This window comes from Peromyscus californicus, unplaced genomic scaffold (assembly GCF_007827085.1).
Source record: "Peromyscus californicus insignis strain IS unplaced genomic scaffold, ASM782708v3 Scaffold_22__1_contigs__length_63687245, whole genome shotgun sequence".
Classification (NCBI taxonomy): Eukaryota; Metazoa; Chordata; class Mammalia; order Rodentia; family Cricetidae; genus Peromyscus; species Peromyscus californicus.
Window position 1 is genome coordinate 59,744,201 of NW_026294525.1, and position 22,674 is coordinate 59,766,874.

At 44.8% G+C, this 22,674-nt stretch overlaps 1 protein-coding gene and 1 non-coding gene across 3 annotated transcripts; one reads left to right on the forward strand and one right to left on the reverse strand.

The window, feature by feature from the left end:
- Window positions 1-481: 481 nt before the first annotated feature.
- Gtf3c6 (general transcription factor IIIC subunit 6) lies at window positions 482-10,526 on the reverse strand. 2 transcript variants are annotated; one of them, XM_052751450.1, is made up of 6 exons: window positions 10,405-10,526; window positions 9,999-10,079; window positions 7,495-7,558; window positions 7,357-7,401; window positions 3,110-3,223; window positions 482-815 (listed from the first exon to the last, which is right to left on the reverse strand). In XM_052751450.1, exons 1-6 carry the CDS (start codon window positions 10,471-10,473, stop codon window positions 517-519), a joined length of 672 nt encoding a protein of 223 aa, XP_052607410.1. In that variant the 5' UTR covers window positions 10,474-10,526; the 3' UTR covers window positions 482-516. The 2 variants fall into 2 exon arrangements, with proteins under 2 accessions (XP_052607410.1, XP_052607411.1); XM_052751451.1 differs by having other exon boundaries at window positions 10,402-10,503.
- An 844-nt stretch (window positions 10,527-11,370) lies between these two features.
- LOC128118797 (small nucleolar RNA U3) lies at window positions 11,371-11,585 on the forward strand. Its single transcript, XR_008221324.1, has one exon. It is a non-coding gene; the product is annotated as a small nucleolar RNA U3 (small nucleolar RNA).
- Window positions 11,586-22,674: the final 11,089 nt, after the last annotated feature.

Sequence of the window (22,674 nt, forward strand, 5' to 3'; positions counted from 1 at the left end):
CCAGGTCAGATTGTGGTGAACACACACAGACACTCACATACATATACACACACTCACATACACATACTCACACTCACATATACACATGAGGTACTTTTAAAGGGGGGCTGTATGTAGACAGAGGGCTGTGAGATGACCCAGCAGGGAAAGCAGTTGCTACACTAGCCTGATGACCTGAGTTTGATTCCCAGACCCCACAGAGAGGTAGGGGAGAACCTGGTGCCTACAGAGGCCAGAAGCAGGCATCAGATCTGAACTGCCACGTACACACCGGGAACTGAATTCAAGTCCTCTGGAAGAGCAGCCAGTGCCCTTAACGATGCAGCTAACTCTCCAGTCCCTTAAGTAACATTTTTAAAAATTGAATTTCTGTCTGCTCCTACGTGATTCTAGTAAAAAATTTCTAGTGTACTGAATACGAAACTGGAAATGTGTGTTTGGCCAACAGTAACAAGAAAATGATGAGCCAACTGCAAGCTGGTAAAAAATTACACGGTAATTTTATAAAGTTCATGACTAGCTGTTTAGAGAAACATTTTCATCTTGAATTCCCATGAAAACAGAACTTTCCATCTCAGCAGGGGCATCTCCAGGAGGCCCAGGGTCCCCTGCTTCCAAATGCTGCACCTCCTCCTGCTCTGCGTGTGTCTGCTCAGCGGCGCCACTCTGCAGTTGAGTCTCTTGGTCTTCCACCTCCACAGGCTTATCAGCGGCTGGCACTCCAGCCTCGTCTTCATTTTCGTGGAGAAAGCTGCAGATCATGTTGGGTCTGTAGGAGAAATCATTATCCTTCATCTGCAGCCACTCGACGCCATCTACTGGGCAGGAGGTAAGCGGGACAAACAAGAAAGAAACAGAAATTTCAGTAAGTACATTTTCTTCTCAACCAACAAGTGTGGCACAGATGAAGAGCTGTTACACGGGGCTGGTGGGGACGTAAATTTGTACAACACTACAGAAATCAGTACGACGATGCCTTATTTAAAAAAAGAGGACCGCTGGGCGGTGGTGGCGCACGCCTTTAATCCCAGCACTCGGGAGGCAGAGCCAGGTGATCTCTGTGAGTTCGAAGCCAGCCTGGGCTACAGAGCGAGCTCCAGGGCAGGTACCAAAACCACACAGAGAAACCCTGTCTCGAAAAACAAACAAAAAAAAAGAGGACTGCTGTATGGTCTAGCTGTACCACTCCTTGGTACAGGGAAGGATGTGAAGTCGGTCCAGCAGAGAGATACTTGCACATCTAAGTTTATGGCTGCAGTATTCACAAGAGCCAAGATACGGAACCATGCTAAAGATCCATCAACAGGACAAACAAATATTATAGGGAGGATATAGCTTGCCTCAAGTTCATTCCGAAGTATCTTCACCTTTAAAATCATTTTATTTTATGTTATCTTCATTTTCTGAGACAGGGTCTCACTATGTAGCCCTCGTTATATACATCAGGCTGCCCCCAAACTCACAAAGATCTGTCTGCCTCTGTCTCCTGAATGCTGGGATTAAAGGCAAGGGCCACCATTCCCGGCCTATCGATTTATTTACTTAATATTTGTGGGACTTTCAAAACAGCTCAGCGGGGGAAAGCCCATGCCATGGAAGCTTGACAGAAGTTTGATCCCCAGGCCCCACAGTGGGATGGCCGAACTCACCCCAGGGTTATTCTCTGACGTCCATATTTGCACAACCCCCTGCTGCCACTTTAAAATTTTTTAATTTAACAACTTTAAAACTTTTAAACTTTAATTTCTTTGTATCTGGTATATGTGTGCATGCACACATGTGCATGTGTGTTTAAGGCCAAAAATAGACATGCGACGTCTTCCTTAATCATCCTGCACCTGATTTTGTGAGAAGGGGTCTCTCAGTGGACCTGGAACTCGCTGATTCAGCTAGACTGACTGAGCAGCAAGCCTGTCCTGTGTCCACCTCCCTGTGCTGGGGTTAAAGGCACAGGCCACTGCAAGGGTGCTGAGGACTGAGCTCTGCCCCTGAGCCGTCACCCAGCACCTCGAAAGGGAGAGGCAGTGTGTACTGTAATCCCCGTGCTAGGGAGGTGGTGACAAGAGGACCAGGATTCCACCCAGCCTGGGCTGTAAGAGGTAAGACAGCCTGTCTAAAAAAGAGTGGTACTTATATAATACACAATGTAATTTTATTTACCTATAAATTAGAATTAAATTAACATATGTAGTAAAATGGATGCAACTAAAATTCACTGTGAAGCAAAATAAGCTGGATGAAAAAGACATGTATTGCATGCTTTCCCTCCTATGTGGGATCCACATTTAAACTGTATGTAAGACATGAAAACAGAAAGCGGAAGGTGAGGGAAGCCTAAACAGAGGGGCAGAGAAGACATCAGAAGGCAACGGGAGTCTGTGGCAAGTAAGCAAAAAGAAGAACTCTGAGCCTGGCCTGGCCTCCCAAGTACTGGGATTGTACCTAAGAGCCACACACCCAGTGCAGTGCTCAATTTTAATACACTGTGGCTTATTAATATAGTGATCTCTAAAAGTCCAAGGAATGTCCGGACAGCAATGTATCCCTCACTGCCAAAGCCTACCCTAAGATCACCTACTTTCTTCTGTGTGTGTGTGTGTGTGTGTGTGTGTGTGTGTGTGTGTGTGTGTGTGTGTATGGGACTCAGGACATTTTTTGTTTTCGAGACAAAGTGTTTGAGCTCAGATCTTACTTCCGCTTGCCAAGTAGCTGAATCTGGCCTTGAACTCCTGATCTTCAGGTGCCTTCCCCCACCCCCCAATGCACTGGGATTATAAGCAGGAGCCACCACATCCGGGCAGTACTAGGCATTGATCCAAGGGCCTCACAAATGCTAGGCGAGTGCTCTTGACTTAGCTACACTCCCAGCCCAAGAGACCCATCTTCAAAGAATGGAGTCAGGGGCTGGAGAGATGGCTCAGAGGTTAAGAGAACTGGCTGTTCTTCCAGAGGACCTGAGTTCAATTCCCAGCACCCACATGGTGGCTCACAACCATCTATAATGAGAGCTGATGCCTTCTGGCCTGCAGACATACATGCAGGCAGATCACTGTATACATAATGAATAAATAAATACTTAAAAAAAAAAAAAAGAATGGAGTCAACGGACCTATGTTTTCTTCTCCTTCCTTCTTCTCTGTCAGAAGAGTCCTCGTCATGCTGAGTTTCTTCATTGTGTGGCACTTGTACTTCAGCACGGTTCTGTCAGTCCCTTCCGGATCAACTAGGACATAAAATGACCTTATTATAGGCTTCATGCCACCAGATCAAGGACTCATGTTGAGGGAGTCGGTCTCAACTACTTCCTATGGAAACAGCACAGGAAGTTCACACGGTAATTCCTGGCCCACACGCAGAGAAATGACAGATAACATGGTCACTTGAAGGCACAAAAGGACCCAGACACCAACAGCTGTAAGGACAGGAACACGAAAACAAAGAGATTAGAGCAACAGGCAGGCAGACTCAAGCCGTGACATGGGAAACAGGGGTCAGGGGCTGGCCTGCAGGACAATGTGTACAATTCCATCACTCAATGAAGGACCAGAATCAAATGCCCTACTTAAAGCTAGAGGCTTGAGCGGGGATGTTCCCAGTTAGAAAAGCCTGTGGAAAAAACTGCTGTGATATTGCTGTCTAGAACTACAACTTTTTTTTTCTTTTTCTGGAGCTGAGGACCAAACCCAGGGCCTACCACTGAGCTAAATCCCCAACCCTAGAACTACAGCCTTTAAAAGACTGTGGGCCCACACAAGTGAGAGAATGAGACCCTGGACCAAAGATGGAAAACACCAGAAACTTCCACACGCTGCTCTGCCAAGCGAGAGCTCTGGCTACACGTCAAGCGAGAACACGACATCCATCTATTTGAACCATACGAAGCCCTGCTATTTTTAATATTCAAACGTAGAGTTTCACGTGGTTCCAGCTGCTCATTTGGTTAAAGATAGCATACATTCCATTTTTATTCTCCTCCACCTCTCTTTTTACGTTTTTTTTTTTTTTTTGGGGGGGGGGTTGTATAATTGTGGCTAAGGCCTCACACATGCTAAGCAAATGTTCTAGGGGAAAGCCACAACCCCAGCCTCCTATTAAATCTACCTCTTTTCCTAGCTCATCAGTCTAGTTCTAGATACAAAGTTTGGAGACATTTTTACCTACCCACACAAAGACATAAAGAACGGATGGCGGCACTTTTATAGTGAGGTGTTCGATACAGTTAAGAAGGTTAAGGCAGTCACGGTTGTATTGCAAAGCGCTCAGAAGGCTGAGACACGAGGCTCACAAGTCTGAGGTCACCTGGGAGAGGCTATGCATAGCTCCTTGGCATATGCAAAGCTGTAGTTCAATCACCAAGAGAAAATGAATGTGAGCCCTGCAGCCAAGCTAAATTCAAATCCTGGCCCTGCCTGTGTGAATCTGACCCATGTTTTCTCCAACTGTGAATGAACATGAAAATGATACCTATCCTGGCACTTGGAGGCTAAGACAATAGCAGAATTTAAGTCCAGCCTGGGATACACAGAGAATTCCAGGCCACCCTGTACTGAGGCTGCTTCAAAACATACAGAAAGCACTTTGCTCACTGAACTGTGATAAGGATTAAATAGTAAATGAATATATATATCTCCTTTAGAACAGTACCTAACACATAGGAGATGACAAATAGTAGCTTTTAGCTGTGTGTGGTACCTCACACCTTTAATCTCAGCACTCAGGAGGCACAGGCAGGAAGTTCCCTGAGTTCAAGGTCAGCCTGGTCTACAAAACAGATTTCTCTGTGTACCGAGAAACCTTGCCTCAAAAAGCCAAAACAAGCCGGGCAGTGCTGAAACACACCTTGAATCCCAGTACTCTTAAGACAGAGAGGGCAAATTTGAGTCTGAGACCAGTCTGGTCTACAGAGTGAGTTCTAAGACAGTCGGGGCTACACAGAGAAAAAGAAAAAAATAGCAGGGCTGGAGAGCTGGCTCAGAGGTTAAGAACACTGGCTGTTCTTCCAGAGGTCCTGAGTTCAATTCCCAGCAACCACATGGTGGCTCACAACCATCTGTAATGAGATCTGGCTCCCTCTTCTGGCCTGCAGGGATACATGCAAACAGAACACTGTATACATAATGAAAAAATATAGTAACTATTAACTAATGGTGGGTTTTATAACACAGTTGAACTGAGTATTGGCTTATACTCACAGTAAGAACAAACTACAGAATACATTAGTCTCCAAACAGAGCACTACACAACAGGAGAATAAACTTGCACTATATATCATCAGGTATAAACTTCAAAATATAGCTAAATAAAGAAATACAGAATATCTTGTATGGTATGTTACAATTTATAAAAACTTTGGTTTCTGTTTTGTTTTGCGGTATTAGGGACTAAATTCATGTGGCTAGGCAAGAATCTACCACAAAGCTAAACCCCAGCCTCGAGTTTGAAAATACACATATATGTAATATAAAACTAAGTACAGGAAAGAGAAACACCAAATCCAAACAGTGATTATTTCTGGAGACAGAGGAAAGGGTGTAAGCTAGGAACTGAGCACAGAGGGGCTTCGCTCATATGTTGGGGGATTTTTCTGGGGTGCTAGGGACCGAACACAGATTCCCCACATGCTGCACAAGCACGCCACCATTAAGCTTTAACTCTGACTCTGAGGCAGAATCTCACAGTGTAGCTCAGTCAGGCCTTGGCCTCCTGAATAGCTGGGATCACAAGCCTCGGCCACCAGATGCAGTTTCTGTCACACTTTAAACAAGAGCCCAAGTCAAATGACAAATGGCTACCTGATACCTAGCTTTTGGGTTTTTTTAATTACATGTTTTATGTGTTTGTATGTGCAGAGGAGTGCCACAGCACATGTGTGGAGGTCAGAGGACAACTTGGGAGAGCCAGTCTTCTCCTTCCCCCATGCGGGTCCCAGGGGTTGACTTCATGTCGCCAGGCTTGGCAGCAGGCACCTGTACCCACGGAGCCACCTCACCAGCCTGAGGTATTACTTATCCTTATTGTCAGTTTTTTGAGACAGAGTCTGTCTCACCAGAATGCTATGTAAACCAGGCTGGCCTCAAATTCACAGACATCCCCAAGCCTCTGCCTTTCAAGCGCTAGATTAAAGTATGCCCAGCCTGAGATATTCAATTTTATTATTTTTTACCCATAATGTATTTTTTTAAAGAATTAATTGAATAATATCTATAATTTTCTAGATTTTTAGATACCAAGTAAATACATCATTTAACTTTCTCTTTACACTAAAGGTTTAAAACTCTGATAAAACATTTAAATTGAGTCATTCCTGGGCTGGCCAGACAGCTAGGCAGATAAAAGTGATTGTCTTACAAGCCTGAAGAACTGAGTTTGACCCTAGAACCCACGGTGGAAGGAGAGAGCTAACTTCTGAAAGCTGTCCTGTAACCTCCACATGTGTGCTATGGCATATGCATTCCTGTACTCACATGCATGTATACACACAAATGCAAATTAATAAATTCAAATTTTAAAAACAAAAAAGAGGGGACTCCTAGCATTCCTTGTCATAATGCACTTTGTACAGTAAGTGGAACATTTCAAGCTACTTAATTCCACTCCTCTTACTTTTCAATTTCCAAATCAAGAGTAGAAAAAATGATTTGTATAATTTGACAATCATGAAGTTGTATCTCCCAATAGTGCCAATACATTAAATACAGGCATCTGTTAACAAGAGACTGTGTAGTTTAAATACGAGTTTGTTCACGTGTTCTCCAGGTACACTTGTAACTGTGAATGTCAGTTGGCTTTTATGGCATGTAAAAATGCAGCTACTGTGGTACTAGTTTATCCACACCTGAAATATTGGAATATGATGTTTGTCTTTTGCTTTTTTTAGTAAGTCAAAGTTTGTGAATTTAAGAATCGATAAATTTTGTCAAAATAAAATGTTCATGGTAGAAATCGGAGAAAAAAAAAAAGAATTTTTTTTTTTTATGTGTATGTGTTCCTGTCTGTATGTGGGAATGTGCTGAGGCCAGTCCCTTGGAGCTGGTGTTACAGGTACTTGTGAACCACCCAACATGGGAACTGAATTCCGGTCCTCTGCATGAACAGTACATGTTTTGACCTGCTGAGCCATCTCTCCAGCCCCCTATATTTACTACATATTGTATATCTGAAGCTAGGCATAGTAGTGTACAGTGGCTGTTATCCCAGCACTAAGGAGGCATGGGGATTCTGAGTTCAAAGCCAGCCTGAGCTACAGCTGACTTGATACTAAGCAACAATAAAACAAAATAAAAAACAAAAAGCAAAACACACAGTATATTTGAAACGATCTGCAGAAAAAGTCAGTCTAGCATAGCAATGACTTACTACGTTCAACACCTTCTTCAAATATAACACAGGTCCCAAGAGTATCTGCAGGAAAAGGCAAAGGCAAATTAGGAAAGACAGCAGAAATACTCTGAAAGCCATCTGAAAAAGGAGCTTGTGCGTCTGGCATTCTCCTACCTTCATATTCCCCAGCAAACACATAGCTGTCTACTTGCAGGATGGGCCTTTCGGTGTCAATTCCCTACAACAGATTAAAGGGCATAAAACACCATCATTAGACAAGGCCCCTGGAGCCGGGCGGTGGTGGCGCACGCCTTTAATCCCAGCACTCAGGAGGCAGAAGTAGCTGGATCTCTGTGAGGCCAGCCTGGTCTACAGAGTGTGAGATCCAGGACAACCAGGACTGTTTCACTGAGAAGCCCTGTCTTAAAAAAAAAAAAAAAAGGGCCGGGCGGTGGTGGCGGCGCACGCCTTTAATCCCAGCACTCGGGAGGCAGAGCCAGGCGGATCTCTGTGAGTTCGAGGCCAGCCTGGGCTACCAAGTGAGTTCCAGGAAAAGGCACAAAGCTACACAGAGAAACCCTGTCTCGAAAAACCAAAAAAAAAAAAAAAAAAAAAAAAAAAAACCAAAAAAAAAAAAAAAAAGCCCTCAAGGGCCATCAGGATCACTCAGCAGGTAGGAGTGCTTGCTGTCAAACCTGAGGACCTCAGTTCAATCCCCAGAACCCACAGGGTGGAGGTATAGAACTGCCTTCTGCAAGCTATCCTCTGAGTTCCACGGGAACACCATGGCATGAATACAGTCACACACAAAAGTAAATAAAATAAATGTAAGTTAAAGGAAGAAAGAAAAAAAGGAAGACGAAAGAAGAAGCAATGCCAGGTATGGTGGCACACAAAGGTAGAAGAAGTTGAGAATCACGAGTTCAAGAACAGCCTTAGCTGAGGCCATCCTCGATCGCATCAGCCCTTGTCGAGAACTACTGGGGAAAAGGCAGGCGAGAAGAGAAGGGTGAATATGACTAAGTATATGATGTGCATGGATAAGATTATCAGAATGAAACCTATTGTGTACACAATTATTACACATCTTCTATTTTTCTTTCTTTTTTTCTTGTTTGTTTGGTTTTTGGTTTTTTTTGAGACAGGTCCACCTGCCTCTGCCTCTCAAGGGCTGGTACTAAGGCATGTGACAAATCTGGTTTTCTTTCCTTTTTTTGAAGGTTTATTTTATTTTATTTTATTGGTGGTTTTTTCTTTTTTGCATTTGTTTATTATGTACACAACGTTCTGCCTGCAGGTGAGAAGAGAGCACCAGATCTCATCACAGATGGTTGTGAGCCACCATGTGGGTACTGGGAATTGAACTCAGGACCTCTGGAAGAGCAGCCAGTGCTCTTAACCGCTATCTCTCTAGCCCTATTTTATTGTTTTTTTTTTTTTTTGAGATAGGGTTTTTCTCTGTAGTCCTGGCTGTCCTGTAACTCACTCTGTAGACCAGGCTGGCCTCAAACTCACAGAGATCTGCCTGCCTCTGCCTCCCTAGGGCTGGCACTAAAGGCGTGCGCCACCACTGCCTAGCTTAGGTTTTTTAAAGACAGGGCTTCTGGTAGCTCAGCTGGCCTAGAATTTGCTTTGTCATTAAGGACGACACTGATCTTCTGATCTGCATGCCTTCGGCTCTCCAGTGCTGGCATCACAGGGCACATCAAGACAGACTACTTTAATGCTGTTTCTTATAGTCTGATGAGTGAGGCACAGGTGTGAGCAACGGAGATACACCAAAGGCATGCCTGGAGTGATGTGCAGAGCCTTGAGTGCAGCGGGTAATGTGGGTGCTGGGCAACGCTGCACACATGTCCACACTTAGACCGGAGTCTGGGTACCAACTGAGACTGGGCCTACTAGAAAGAAGACAGGCTCCACTTAGGCACAGCACTGGATAAGGCTTTTGTCCTAAAACTGCCCCAAAAGTTCCATACAAGACGCTGTCTTTTGCCCTTTACTTTCTCTCCAACCACAACCACACATTCAGTCAATGAATCAGGCATTTTCTTTACTCCCTGTTCTTTTGTTTTATTTTGTTTTTGAAGATTTATTTAATCATGTATACAGTGTTCTGCCTTCGTGTATGCCTGCAGGTCAGAAGAGGGCACCAGATCTCATTATGGATGGTTGTGAGCCACCATTGAACTCAGGACCTCTGGAAGAACAGGCAATGAATGCCCTTAACTACTAAGCCATCTCTCCAGCCCCCTACCCTGTTCTTCTGGAATGATCCTTAAGCTTTGTAAGGTGGAATGAGAATAATTATCTTTGTGGACAAGTGTAACACTTTCATTCTTGTTTTAACTTTAAGAAAAACGCCGGGTGGTGGTGGTGCATGCCTTTATACCCAGCACTCAGGACGCAGAGGCAGGCGGATTTCTGCGTTAGAGGCAAGCCTGGTCTACAGAGCAACTTCTAGGGCGGCCTGGGCTACACACATAGAAACCCTGTCTCAAAAAACGGAAAAAAAAAAAAAAAAAAAAAAGAAAGGGAGGGAGAGGGAGAGGGAGAGGGAGGAAGGGAGGGGGGGAGAGAGAGAGAGAGAGAGAAAGGAAGAGGAAAAGAAAATCTACAACATTCTCTAAACTCAAAAGAAAGAAACCCTACAACATTCCCCAAATCCTAAGACTCACCAAAATCTTGCACTTTTTCTCACATTTGGAGAGAAAGTCTGAATCAATAATTCCCGACAATTCTACCAGAACAAACTGCTCCTGGTGAAGAAAGAGAAGTTAATACGGTACACGGCCAGGGAGCGCGGGACAACAGCCAGAAATGCCCCGATCCCAACTCAACCAGGCCACCTGAGGGAAAAGGGGACCTGGTTTCTGGTGGGAGCGGCTGGCCCGCGGCACCGCCCAGACCACCTCTACTCCCCGTGGAGTGGGTAGACTAGAACCCGGGTCAGCCCTCCCCCGAAGCCCCTGGGCCGTCGCCGGGCCTCCCTCTCGCCGTCCGCATCCCGCACTCCCCTTCCCCACCCGGGGCTGGCACAGCTATGACCGCCAACGCTGCAGGCCTTCGACCCACGCTTACAACCTCCTCTATCTCCTCGTCCTCCTCCTCCTCTTCCTCGCCCTCCCAACTGGGCTCCACCGCAGCCGCCATAGCCCGCACACTCGGAGACGCCACCGCTGGCCACGCCCACCCGCGGCCGCCATCTTGGATACGGGCAGCGGCGTCCCGCGTCCGGCTACTGCCGCTCACGACGCACACACGCCTCGCCAGAAAGCAAGATGGCGACGCCAGGCTTCCGCAGGAGAGCCACGTGAAGACTTAACGCACTTGAGAGCTTTCGAGCTTAGGGAATTTTAGATTTTTTTTTTTTCTTTTTTTACCCCCTTTGGAGAACGTGGCTCATGGAGCTCGGGCTGCCCTGACCTTTCAGCTGCCTGAAATTCTGAATCTTAGAAACAAAATCTCACATACACTGCGTGCCTCATTTAAGACAAGAGAACCAATTCGAGCCAAATGGAATGGCTGCCTACACCTGTCATCCCAGCAGCAAAGGAGGCTGAAGCAGGATTATTAATGCAAGTCCAGGGCCAGGCTGGCTACACAGAATCAGGTGTATGCTTAATAAATCCAGCACCGATGTTACCGAATGTTACTGGGGAGACTGGGGCAGGGTGGAATCCAGACAGCAGGGACTGTGGAGCAACACCAATCTCAAACAACAAAATGCAACCTGAGGAGCCGCACACACTTTATCTTTAAACTGCACCGGAAGCGGTTTTTGAGTGAGCGCCTGAAGACACTAACGTGATTGGCTGCTATCCGTAATATGTTAATTAAGGACGTAAAGCTGAATTCGTTTGCAATTCATAATATTTAAAATGATTTGTTTCAAACTAACATACAAACTTCACTTTGAAAATGGATTTTATGTGTTATTGTTTAGAAGATAATATTACAGGGAGGGGAGAGCGAGAGGAATGTAATGTCACCATTAGTGAAAAATGGGCTGTCCGCTGTGACTTGGCAGCGGTTGACAGCTGGAACTTTAAGACTATACTTTCAGGGATCATTTCTATAGTTCGTTACTAGAGAAGTTTCTCTGACTGTGTAGAGCACCCGTAAACCACGAGGAGGAGACGGAGCATTCTCCCCTGAGCGTGAAGCCGGCTCTTAGTGTTGCTTTCTGCAACTGCTACCTGCCATTGATGATCGTTCTTCTCTCCCTCGGGAGAGTGAGAGGGGGAGAATGCAGTCTGAGTGGTTTCTTTTATTCTTAGTCAAAAATCAGAAGCTTATTATTGCTTGGTTCTTCCTACCATTTGATAGCGAAGTACTACCAACCTCTGCTAATACAGTTTTTCAGGTTGCGTTTCCAATATTCACATTGCTACAACCCCCACTGCCGCCTATTTTCCATCTGGTTTCCTTGCTTTGTTTTATTTTTGTGGAATCTACTGCTACTTTTCTTCTTTAATTTTCTCCAGACAGGCTTTCTCTGTTCTAGTTTTGCTACCTGTCCTGGATCTCCTTCTAGAGCTGGCCTTGAACTCAGAGGTCCGTCTGCCTCTGCCTCCCGAGCCCAGCACTACTGTTATTTTTCAAGAGTTAAGACTTTTTTTTTAGTGGCCAAGAACAAAACGAAAAGAAACTTTTCTATTAAAGAGCTATGTGTCAAATACACCAGGTCTTTTGCAAGCATAGTTGAAGTTATTTGGGGAGAAAGATCTGTGAGGGGGGCTATTAATCTGAATTTTAGTAAATAAAAGTAATTAGAAAAATACAGAATTCGATTTCTGTATTTTTAAATACGATACTGGGCGCGATATTAATAAACCTGCCACACGGGGGCGACAAGTGATTTAACGATCTGCTCCTTCTTGCTCTTAAAAGTCTATTATGAAAAATGTACTTCATAGCAGAATTCTAGTAATAGGAGCCTTTAGGGTTAAAGTCTTGTTTCAGAAATGAACATTTGCACTTACATAAGAGTCTTCTATTCAGGGACAATACGTTTTTGTTTTAAACGTGTACCTTACTTGGATGAGAAAACCAAGGGCAAGACTGGGAATGTAACTCAGTAGTAGAGCGTTTGCCTGGCACCTTGGGAAACCCTTGGTCCAACCGCCAATGGGGCGGGGCGGGGCGGGGCGGGGCGGGGCGGGGCGACTACTAAGCGCTGGATAAGTAAGACATCTTCAAATTTCAGCTGCATCACAGTGAGCTGGAAGGCTTCACCAGGTAGCAAGTGAACATTTTTACCAAGGTCCCAGTTACTGATGCTCTGGTCTAAGTAACCGAATTGGGATCCTACTCCATTAGATCACAATATCAAAGAGCCATTCGCCAGCAGCCATGTATGTACAACTAAATACTGAGATCATGCTGAGTATTCCAGCTTGCAAGAGAGTAATAATAGTCGTGAAAATCAATTCAATTTATTTTCGTTTTATTACTTACATGTGTAAGTAATGTCTTTTGTTTTTGCCTGTATAGGTCTATCCAGCACACATTAAAATAAAAACAGCTGGGTATGGTGACATCAGCCTTTAATACCACCAGCATTTGGGACAAAAGAGAAGGTGGATGGATCTCTGTGCATTTGAGACCATAGTGAATTCTAGACCAGCCAAGTGAGATACAGTTCAAAAGAAAGAAAGAAAAAAAAAAAGGTGGAGGAGATCATAAATTTTGCATAACTGTTTAAGATTCTAGAGTCATAAAATTTCTCTGACTCCAGTTAAGGGATGTGGCTCAGTTAGCAGAGTGCTTGCATAACATGCAGGGAGCCCTGGGTTCATCCCTGGCAATGCATAAACAGGGTGTGGTGGTACAGCCTATGTGATCTCTGGAGGAGGCAAAAGGATCAGATGTTCAAGGTCATCTATGAGCCAGCTGGTGGGGGGGGGCACACCTTTAATCCCAGCACTTTGGAGGCATAGACAGGCAGATCTTTATGGGTTTGAGTCCAGCCTGATCTACAGATTGAGTTCCAGAACAGCCCAGGCTACACAGAGAAACCCTATTTGAGGAGGAGTGGAGAGGTCATCTTTGGCTATGTAGAATGGGCTATGTGAGAGGCCCTCCCTTAAAAAAGGATTCTCTGATAATGTGAAGAGAAAGGCTTCAGGCTGCTTACAGGGGCTGGGGAGGTAGTTATTCTGGTAGAGCGGCTAGTATGCACAAAACCCTGGGTTTTTAGCATTCGCTTTTTAGCGTTTCATAAATTGGCCGATATGACTCAGGAAGGAGATGGAGGTCCATTGGACACTACGAGGAAGAAGAGAACAACATTTACGAGTTCCAAAGATGTTAATAATCACCACATAATCGAGTCACTCACTGATCAGTAAGGGCTGCAGGACAAGGACTCGGGAGCCTGGTTTCTCCTGTCAGCCCCAAGCACAGGCAGAAGCAGGGTTTATAAGCCCCAAAATCATAACATTTGTCGCCAAGTTACAGTTACAGTTTTCACCAATCAGGAATCAAAGATCAAGGACTTTCCTTGTGTGTTCCCTCATTGTCAACTGACACAGAATGTAAGTCTTTCCGTCCAAACAATCAGATTCATTTGTTATTTCTGTTGTTGGGAACAGCCATAAAGGCTTAGAGAACTGAAGGTGCATAACGACTATTTCTATGGTTGAGGGAGGAGGTGGATCAGCCATTGGAAAGTTCTCAGCTCCCCTAGGGCTTGGAAACCTGAACTTTATTTCACCTTTCAGGTAAAATAGAGTCTGAAGTCAAAATGGCAGTACTTAGGCCAAGGTGCTTTTGCCTGCTCCCTTCATAAAGAATGAATGCATTCATGTGTGCTCAGCCCCCACTGCCTAGGGAATGGTACTGCCCAAGGATGGGTCTTCCCACATCAATCAAATAATCAAGACAATCCTCCATGGACTTGTTCACTGGGCAACCAATCCCCACAATCCCTCTATCTAGGAGATTCTAGATTATGTTAAGCTGACAATTGAAACTGACTATTTGGGTGGAACCTCCAGCTCGCCCCTGCATGATCAGGAAAGCCCCCCCCCTTTTTAAAGATTTATTAATTTATCATGTATATAGAAGAGGGCACCAGATCTCATTACAGATGGTTGTGAGCCACCATGTGGTTGCTGGGAATTGAACTCAGAACCTCTGGAAGAGCAGTCGGTGCTCTTAACCTCCAAGCCATCTCTTCAGCCCCAAAAGCCTCATTCTCATCTCTCTCTCTCCAAACCTGGAGCACTCAGAGAGTCTCTGAACAGAGGAAAGATGCCAAAAAGTCTAGTTCCAAATTCTTGGAGGCTACTGCAGATCCTCCCCTGAAGTTGCAGGCCACCCAAGTTCCCGCCTAAAGTGTTCAGCTTTGACCACACTTGGGCACAAACCCAGCTTGTGGTGGACACATCATCACCCTCCCCCTGCAACCTATAAAAGAAGTCTCCCTGCTTTCATTTTGGGGCGCGGCTTCTCCAGCCTCCTTCTCTGGGCCTGGAGAGCCGGCCCAGCAGTTGCTTTGCTCAAATAAACCTGTTGTTACATTTTCAGTTTGGCTTACTGCGTCAGTGGAGAAACCTATTATGGGATGGGGCATGGGAACAGAAAACCTTTTACTGACCGCCACAGAGTTGTATTCCTTAAGTGTATTCTCCTGCCCACCTTTTATTTTTTTTTAATTTTTTTTATTATTTATTTATTTTGTTTTGTTTTGTTTTTCAAGACAGGGTTTCTCTGTGTAGCTTTGCGCCTTTCCTGGAACTCGCTTTGGAGACCAGGCTGGCCTCGAACTCACAGAGATCCGCCTGCCTCTACCTCCTGAGTGCTGGGATTAAAGGCCTGCCCACCTTTTAAATTTGTCTCTGCTCTTAGAGGCACTTCAGTGGGAAAGTTTGAGAAATACTGAAATATTGCTTAAAAAGTAAATGATGTTTTGTAACTGGGCCTGAAGTGAAGGGCTGCCATTTCAGTACTCAGAGAATGGGGCGGGAGGATCCCAAGTTCAAGGTCAGCCAGGTGACTTAGTTAGACCCTATCTCAAAATAAAAATAAAATGAGGAGGTATAGCCCAGAGGATGATGTAGCCAAGCGTGTGTGAAGACCTCGTTTAATCACCAGCACCAAAACCGACACAAGTGAGCAGACAAAGCTTGGACTAGCATGATGACATTTGCAGCCGAAGCATACTACATGTCAGCAGCCCCTTTGATGTGTGGTAGAGGCGGTGGGACTTGGCTTCTAATTGGATGAAGGGGAGCAGATGAGAACATTTTAAAATCCAAATTATTAGCTGGGTATGGTAGTGGACACCTCTAATCCCAGACTCCGGAGGCTGAGTGAGAAGGGTTACAAAAAGGCCAACCTGGGAAACTTATCCAGAGCCTGTCTTTAAAATCAAATATGTGGCCTGGGAGATGGTAGCGCACGCCTTTAATCCCAGTACTCAGGAGGCAGAGGCAGGCAGATCTCTGAGTTTGAGGTCAGTCTGGTCTATAGAGCGAGTTCCAGGACAGCCACTACTACACAGAGGAACCCTGTCTTGAAAAACCAAAATAGGGGCTGGAGAGATGGCTCAGAGATTAAGAGCACTGGCTGCTCTTCCAGAGGACCTGGGTTCAATTCCCAGCACTCACATGGCAGCTCACAACTGTCTGTGACTACAGTTCCTGACACCCTTACACATAGGCAAAACACCAGTATACATAAATTAAATGAATAAATATTTTTAAAAAGAAAAAGAAAAACCAAAATAAATAAGTTACATGTATTTAAATTTCTAATCTCATTTATTACCAGTGTGTATGTGCACATGCATGGGTAGTACATGTGTTTGCACCTGAAACAATTCAAATGTGGACGTCAGAAGACAACTTTGTGGAACAGTTTCTCTCCTACCTTTACATGGATTCCAGGAATAGACCTCAGGTCATCAGTTGTCACAATATTTAATCTCTAAACCAGTGGTTAGAGGTCACAACTCCTTTGGGGATGAATATCAGATATCCTGTATATCAGACATTTACATTATCATTCATAACAGCAGCAAAACTACAGTTATGAAGTAGCAACAAAATAATTTTATGGTTGGGGGTCACAACTGCATTAAAGGGTCGCAGCAATAGGAAGGTTGAGACCCACTGCAAACCCTCCCACCAGCTCCTGTCTCAAAACAAAAAGCAAAAAAGAGCTGGGCCGAGGACAGCGGGAGATGGGACTCAGTTGGTAGAGTACTTTCTTAGGATGCATGAAGCCAGAAGTTTGACCTTCAACGCCACATAAAACCAGGAACGATGGTACACCCTCGCAATCCCAGTACATGAGAAGTGGAGGCAGGAGGGTCAGACATTCAAGGTCGGCTGGGCATAGTGATACAAGTCTTTATTTAGTGCCAGCACTGGGGAAGCAGAGGCAGGCAGATCCCTGTGAGTTCCAGGCCAGCCAGAGCTCACAGTGAGACCCTTTCTCAAAGAAGCAAGCAAGCAAACAGAAGTTCAAGGTTATCTTCGGCGACCTAACAAGTCTGCTGCCATCCTGGGCTATGTGAGAGCCTGTTTCAATAGTAAACTAAGGGTGCTCGAGATGGCTCTGCAGTTAAGAGCAGCTCCAGATCCAGGGGAGCCGACACCTCTGCCTCTGCAGACACCTGCACTCACATGCAACACCTTCGTGCAAACACACACACTTCCACATAATTAAAAATAATAAAAGTAAACCTTTATTTTAAAAAGCAAACTAAGGGACCAGTAACATGGCTTGTAGCAGGCTTTTTGGACTGCCAGCCCCCAAATCATGACATGGAGACTTATTATTGATTATGAATGCTCAGCCTTAGCTTAGGCTTGTTTCTAGTTAGGTTTTTAAATTTTAATTAATGAATTTCTATTCATCTATGTGTTTCCCTAAGGCTCATTTACCTCTTCTATGTTCTGTCCATCTGTTTTCCTGCTTCCTCTGACTGGCTGGCTGGCCCCTGGCTGGCTAGCTCCCCTTTTCTCTCTGCCCGCCAGCCCTGCGTATCCCTCTTCTGCCTAGCTATTGGCCATCTAACTTTTTTTATTAGCCCAATCAGGTGCCTTATGCAGGCAAGGTGAAACAGCAACACATCTTTACATAGTTAAACAAATGCAGCATAAACAAAAGCAACACACCTTTATGTAATTAAATAAATGCAGCATAAAAAAATGCAACACATCTTTACATAGTTAAGCTGATAGTCCGCAACAACGGTTCAGCAGGTGAAGGCACTTACCAGGCAAGCCTAGCAAACAGAGTTCAATCAATCCTGGACTGAAGTGGAAGGAAAGAGCCAACTCCACAGGATTGCCCACCGACCTCTACACACGTGCTGTGACATTTGTGCCCTCCACACACACATCACATATAATATATACACAACTTTTTAAAAGAAGTAAGATAGAGCTCAGTGGTTAAGAGCACCTAGTTAGGTCCCTACCACTCAGATCAGGTGGCTCAGAGCCACCTGCAGCTCCAGTTCAGTGGCTATGATCCCTTCTGGGCTCTGAGGCATGCGCACAAGGTACACATAAACTCACTCAGGCACACACACATAAATATTAATCAAAAATGAATATTTTAAAAAGTCAAATAAGGGGCTGGAGAGATGGCTCAGCGGTTAAGAGCACTGTCTGTTCTTCCAGAGGTCCTGAGTTCAATTCCCAGCAACCACATGGTGGCTCCCAACCATCTGTTATGAGATCTGGCGCCCTCTTCTGGCCTGCAGTCATAAATGCTGTATACATAATAAATAAAACTTTAAAACAAAAAAAGTCAAATAAAATAATAAAAGCAAAATGTACAGAATGTTCCAGAAGTTTATTTGTCATCAATAAGTCATAAAGCATGAGGGCTGCCAGTGGAGGAGACACTGGCAATGGTATGTGAGGTGACTCAGAATAGGAAGCTGCTTTGGGGAGGACCAGAGGACCCTGGGTGAGTCAAAGACCAAAGAATAGAAGATGTGTCAGAGACATAGCTGCTCAGAATAAGGCTTGGGGACTGCCGTGATGATGAGGCCAATAAAAGAAAGGGCTCACTTCACCCCTGCTGGGTGGAGTTTGGACTTCGGTCTTTCTCAGGACTAGGCAGTTTTGTTTGGAGCTAGGTTTTGAGGCTTCTGCCCATCGCCATGGAGCCATCGGAGACGCTTGACCCCAGTGTGAACCGGAGATCTCTTCAGGTGAACTACCAACAAGAGTCCTCTGATGACTCAGAAGCCAAAAATGTTAGCAAAGGATCTGAGAAAGCTGACCCTTACCCAAGAAGCTTTTTCCACTCGACCAGGATGTCAACATGGGAAAAAGCAGGAGGTTGAGGACAGACGTGAAAAAATCTTGAGGGAGGTTCAATGTGCCTTTCCCAAGACAAGAGTCCAGATGTCACTGTCCGTAAAGAATGATCCTATAGCAAAGGTGAAAAGATGTATGCAGACTAAAGAAAAACTAAGACGTCTTAATAGAAATGAGTACAAGGAAAATAACCGTTTCTGCCTGTACCTTGGGTGGTATCCTTCTGAGAATGCCGGAATAGGAAAAAGATAGGACAGTCAATTTAGACCTAAATTGTCCACAGTCCTTACTGCTGCGAATGCCATGCAGCAATTGTGGAAGCTATTCCTTGAGATTAAACTGTCCAGCAGTCATTATGGACAATCTCTGCAGGAGTCTGTGATATTACAGTTCTTCCATTTTTCCTATGCTGGGGGAGTGCTTCCAAACTTGTCTATATGGAATGTGTGAAGTTTGAGTGCATGTGGCTGATCTCATTATATCATTCTTTAAGTTGACCCAGAGAAGCAAGGGTGAGCCTCAAGTCTGAGATTAAATGCAATAACTTGAAAGAATGTAAATAGAATCTGGGGTTGTCTGGTTAGAAGGCAATAATTGGAGTAGATCTTGGGATTTTCTAGCTCACAAGAAATTTGTAATAAAGGCAATCTTGTCTTAATTTTTAGTAATAAAAATACAGAATAGATTAAAGGGGGGAACGGAATTGAAAATCTTCAGTTATGAGCCGGAGAGTCAGTTCAGATGAATGGATTGGTAACATGAGGTGGCTTGCCCTAGTTGTCTGTCTAAACAGATAAAAGGATGATTAACCAGGCCAGTGGTTTTCAAGGGTGGTTCCCAGGGCATTGTATTCAACATTAGCTGGGATTATGTCAAAAATGCAAATTTTCAGGCCCTACCCAAGAATACTACATAACAACTCCTGGGAAGACCCGAATTGGTGGCTTAAAATCTCCAGGACATTTTGATGCTCAGTGAAATTTGAAAACTGAGTCAGGCCTAGTCAGATTCTTTTTTTTTTTTTTTTTTTTTTTTTTTCTCTGACAAGAATTTGGACTGGGACGTAGAAGAGTCAGTCTGCTGGGTGTGAGGAAGAGAGGTTGAACATTGGCTAAAGTGAGGTTATGAGTCAGCTGAAATTATGAGTCAGCAGAAGTTATGAGTACACGGGGTGGTTGGCTCACAGTCACAGAGACAGAGAAGGATGGCAACACACGCCTTCATGGTGGGGAGTACTGCATGCCTGCAGCAGGCAGGAGAAACACAGAAGCCCAGTTCCTAATGTGCACAGACCTCACTCCTTTCCATTAATTCCCAGCCATATTGCTGCTGTTCATTTCCTCTGATAATCTTATCTCGTGTATAGCCTTAAAATATACTTTCGCTGGGCGGTGGTGGCTCACGCCTTTAATCCCAGCACTTGGGAGGCAGAGCCAGGCGGATCTCTGTGAGTTCAAGGCCAGCCTGGACTACCGAGTGAGTTCCAGGAAAGGCGCAAAGCTACGCAGAGAAACCCTGTCTCGAAAAAAAAAAATACACTTTCCATTATTGGAGGTAGCCTAAGTTAATCTATGTTCTTAAATATGTTTTCAGAATTTGAACTATGTGTGTACGTGTGTAGTGGGGTATGTGCATGTGAGTGCCGGTGCCTGAGAATGCCGGAAGAGGGCGTCAGATTCCCTGGAACTGGAATTTGGGTCCTCTACAAGAGCACACACTCTTAACCATTGCTCTCTCCAGCCCCTGAATCTATGTTCTTAAAACGAAAAAAGATGATATGGCTCCAAAGCCTACTGAGCAGAAGTATAAGTTAATTAAAAGAATGACTAATTTTTAAGTATACATTTTTTGTTTTATTTTGCCATTTATTTATTATTTTGAAACAGGGTCTCATGTAGCTATGTAGTTGAGGTTGACCTTGAATTTCTGATCCTCCTGTTTCCAGGAATTCTGGGATTGCCAGTGTGTGCCAACACTCCGGGTTTATACAGTGTTGGGGATTGAACCTAGGGTTTCATACATTAGTGGATATGAAGGATTCTACCCACTGACCACATCCCCAGCTCTGCGTGTGCTTGTGTCTACACTGCATGTGAAGGCCAGCCGTCAGCCTTAAGTGTTTCTCCGGAAGCCTGTCCACCCTGGTTTTTCTTCATTTTCACTACCTTTTATTATTTGTTTGGGCAGGGGCATGTAACCCAGCACCGGGAGGTCAGAGTTCAACCTGCAGGAGTCAGTACTGTATTTGCGGGACATGCATCCCGGGAAATCCAACTCAGGTTGTCAGCTTTGGCAGCGGGTGTCTTTACCTGCTGGGCCATCTTGCTAGCTCCACCCACTTTGTGTTTTTGAGAGAGAATCTTTCACTAGGACCCCAACGCCCATCAATTACAGTAGCGTGGTTTGCCAGCGAGCCCCAGAAATCCTGTGTCTGCCTCCCCAGCACTGAGATTACAAGAACACACCGCTATACACAGCTTTTTGCTTTGTTTGTTGGTTTTTGTCTTTGAAATAGGGTCTCTCTATGTAGCCCTGGCTGGCCTGGAACTTTCTATGTATACTAACAGAACTCCACCTCCCTCTGCTTCCAGAGTTTTGGTGCTAAAGGCCTGTGCTACCACATCTGGATCATGCCCAGCTTTTATTTGTTCTTTCTATCTTTTTATTTCCTTTTCCTGTGTGTGAGAGAGAGAGGAGGCAGGGGGAGTTTCACCTGACTGGCCTGGAACTTAGACATCTGTCATGCCTAGCTTTTTTTTTCCCCCAAGGTTTTTAAATTTTATTTTATGTAGATTGATGTGAAGGTGTCAGATTCCCTGGATCTCGAGGTACAGACAGTTGAACCCAGGTCCTCTGGAGGAGCAGCCCATGGCTCTTAACCACTGAGCCATCTCTCCAGCCCCCAGTGCCTGGCTTTTTAATGCTTGCTGGGATTCACCTCAGGTCTTCCTGCTTGTGTGGCAAACACTTTATCAACTGTGCCATCCCTGGCACAAGTTTTTTGTTGTTTGTTTGGTTTGGGTTTTGGTTTGCTTGTTTGTTTTGTTTTCGTTTTTGAGACAGGGTTTCACCATATAGCCCTTGGCTGATCTGAAACCCACTACATAGACCAGGCTGGCTTTGAACTCTTAGAGACTCCCTTGCCTTGGCTTCCTGAGTGTGGAAAACCATGCCTGTTTAGTTGTTGTTGTCTTTGTTTTCATTTTTTTAAGACAGAGTCTAGTGTGCTCTAGGCTAGCCTCAAGCTGTCATGTAGCAGGGACTGACCTAGAACTCCTGATCTCCTTGTTCCTATCTCCCAAGGACTAGGATAATAAGTGTGAACCATAACCAGGTGTGGTGGGCACACACCTTTAATCCCAGCACTCGGGAGGCAGAGGCAGGCAGATCTCTTAAGTTCAAGCCAGCCTGGTCTACAGAGGAGTTCCAGAACAGCCCAGGCTACACAGAGAGACCCTATCTTGAAAAACAGCAACAAAAACAAACACCAAGAGTGAACCCTGATGCTCAGGACTGTTGTCTATTTGTTTATTTAGTTATGTATATATTTGTCATTATTGTTATCATTGACACAGGGACTCTGTAGCCCAGGCTGGCCTAGAACTCACTGTGTAACCCAAACTGGCTTGGAACTATCAAGAATTCTCCTGTCTCTGCCTCCCGAGTGCTGAGATTATGTGTGTGATTTCTCCTGCCTGGCCAGTATTACCAATAGTTTGACCTGGGCCCAGTGTGGTGGCAAGCACCTTCAGTACTAGCACTCAGAGGTAGGTGGGTCTCTGTGGTCTGCTTATCGAGTTCCAGGCTAGCCAGGGCTACACAGTAAGACCTTGCCTCAGATAGATAGATAGATAGATAGATAGATAGATAGATAGATAGATAGATAGATAGATAGAGTTTGGTCTTATAGAATTGATATTTTATTATTAACATCTTTCAAAAAAGGATGTTAAAGTTCTAAGAACAAAATTGTGGGGGTGAGTGTATATAGCTCAGTGGTAGAACATATACATATGCACCGAGGCTCTAGGCGCCATCCCTCCCTAGCACCAAAAAGAAGAAAAGG

Bases quoted from the DNA above. Each gene is read 5' to 3' on its own strand.
- Gtf3c6 (XM_052751451.1), bottom strand. From the start codon at position 10,473: ATGGCGGCTGCGGTGGAGCCCAGTTGGGAGGGCGAGGAAGAGGAGGAG. The intron at 10,080-10,401 runs GTAAGCGTGGGT...TTTCTTCACCAG, and splicing joins ACGAGGAGATAGAGGAGGTT to GAGCAGTTTGTTCTGGTAGA. The intron at 7,559-9,998 runs GTGAGTCTTAGG...AATCTGTTGTAG, and splicing joins AGAAAAAGTGCAAGATTTTG to GGAATTGACACCGAAAGGCC.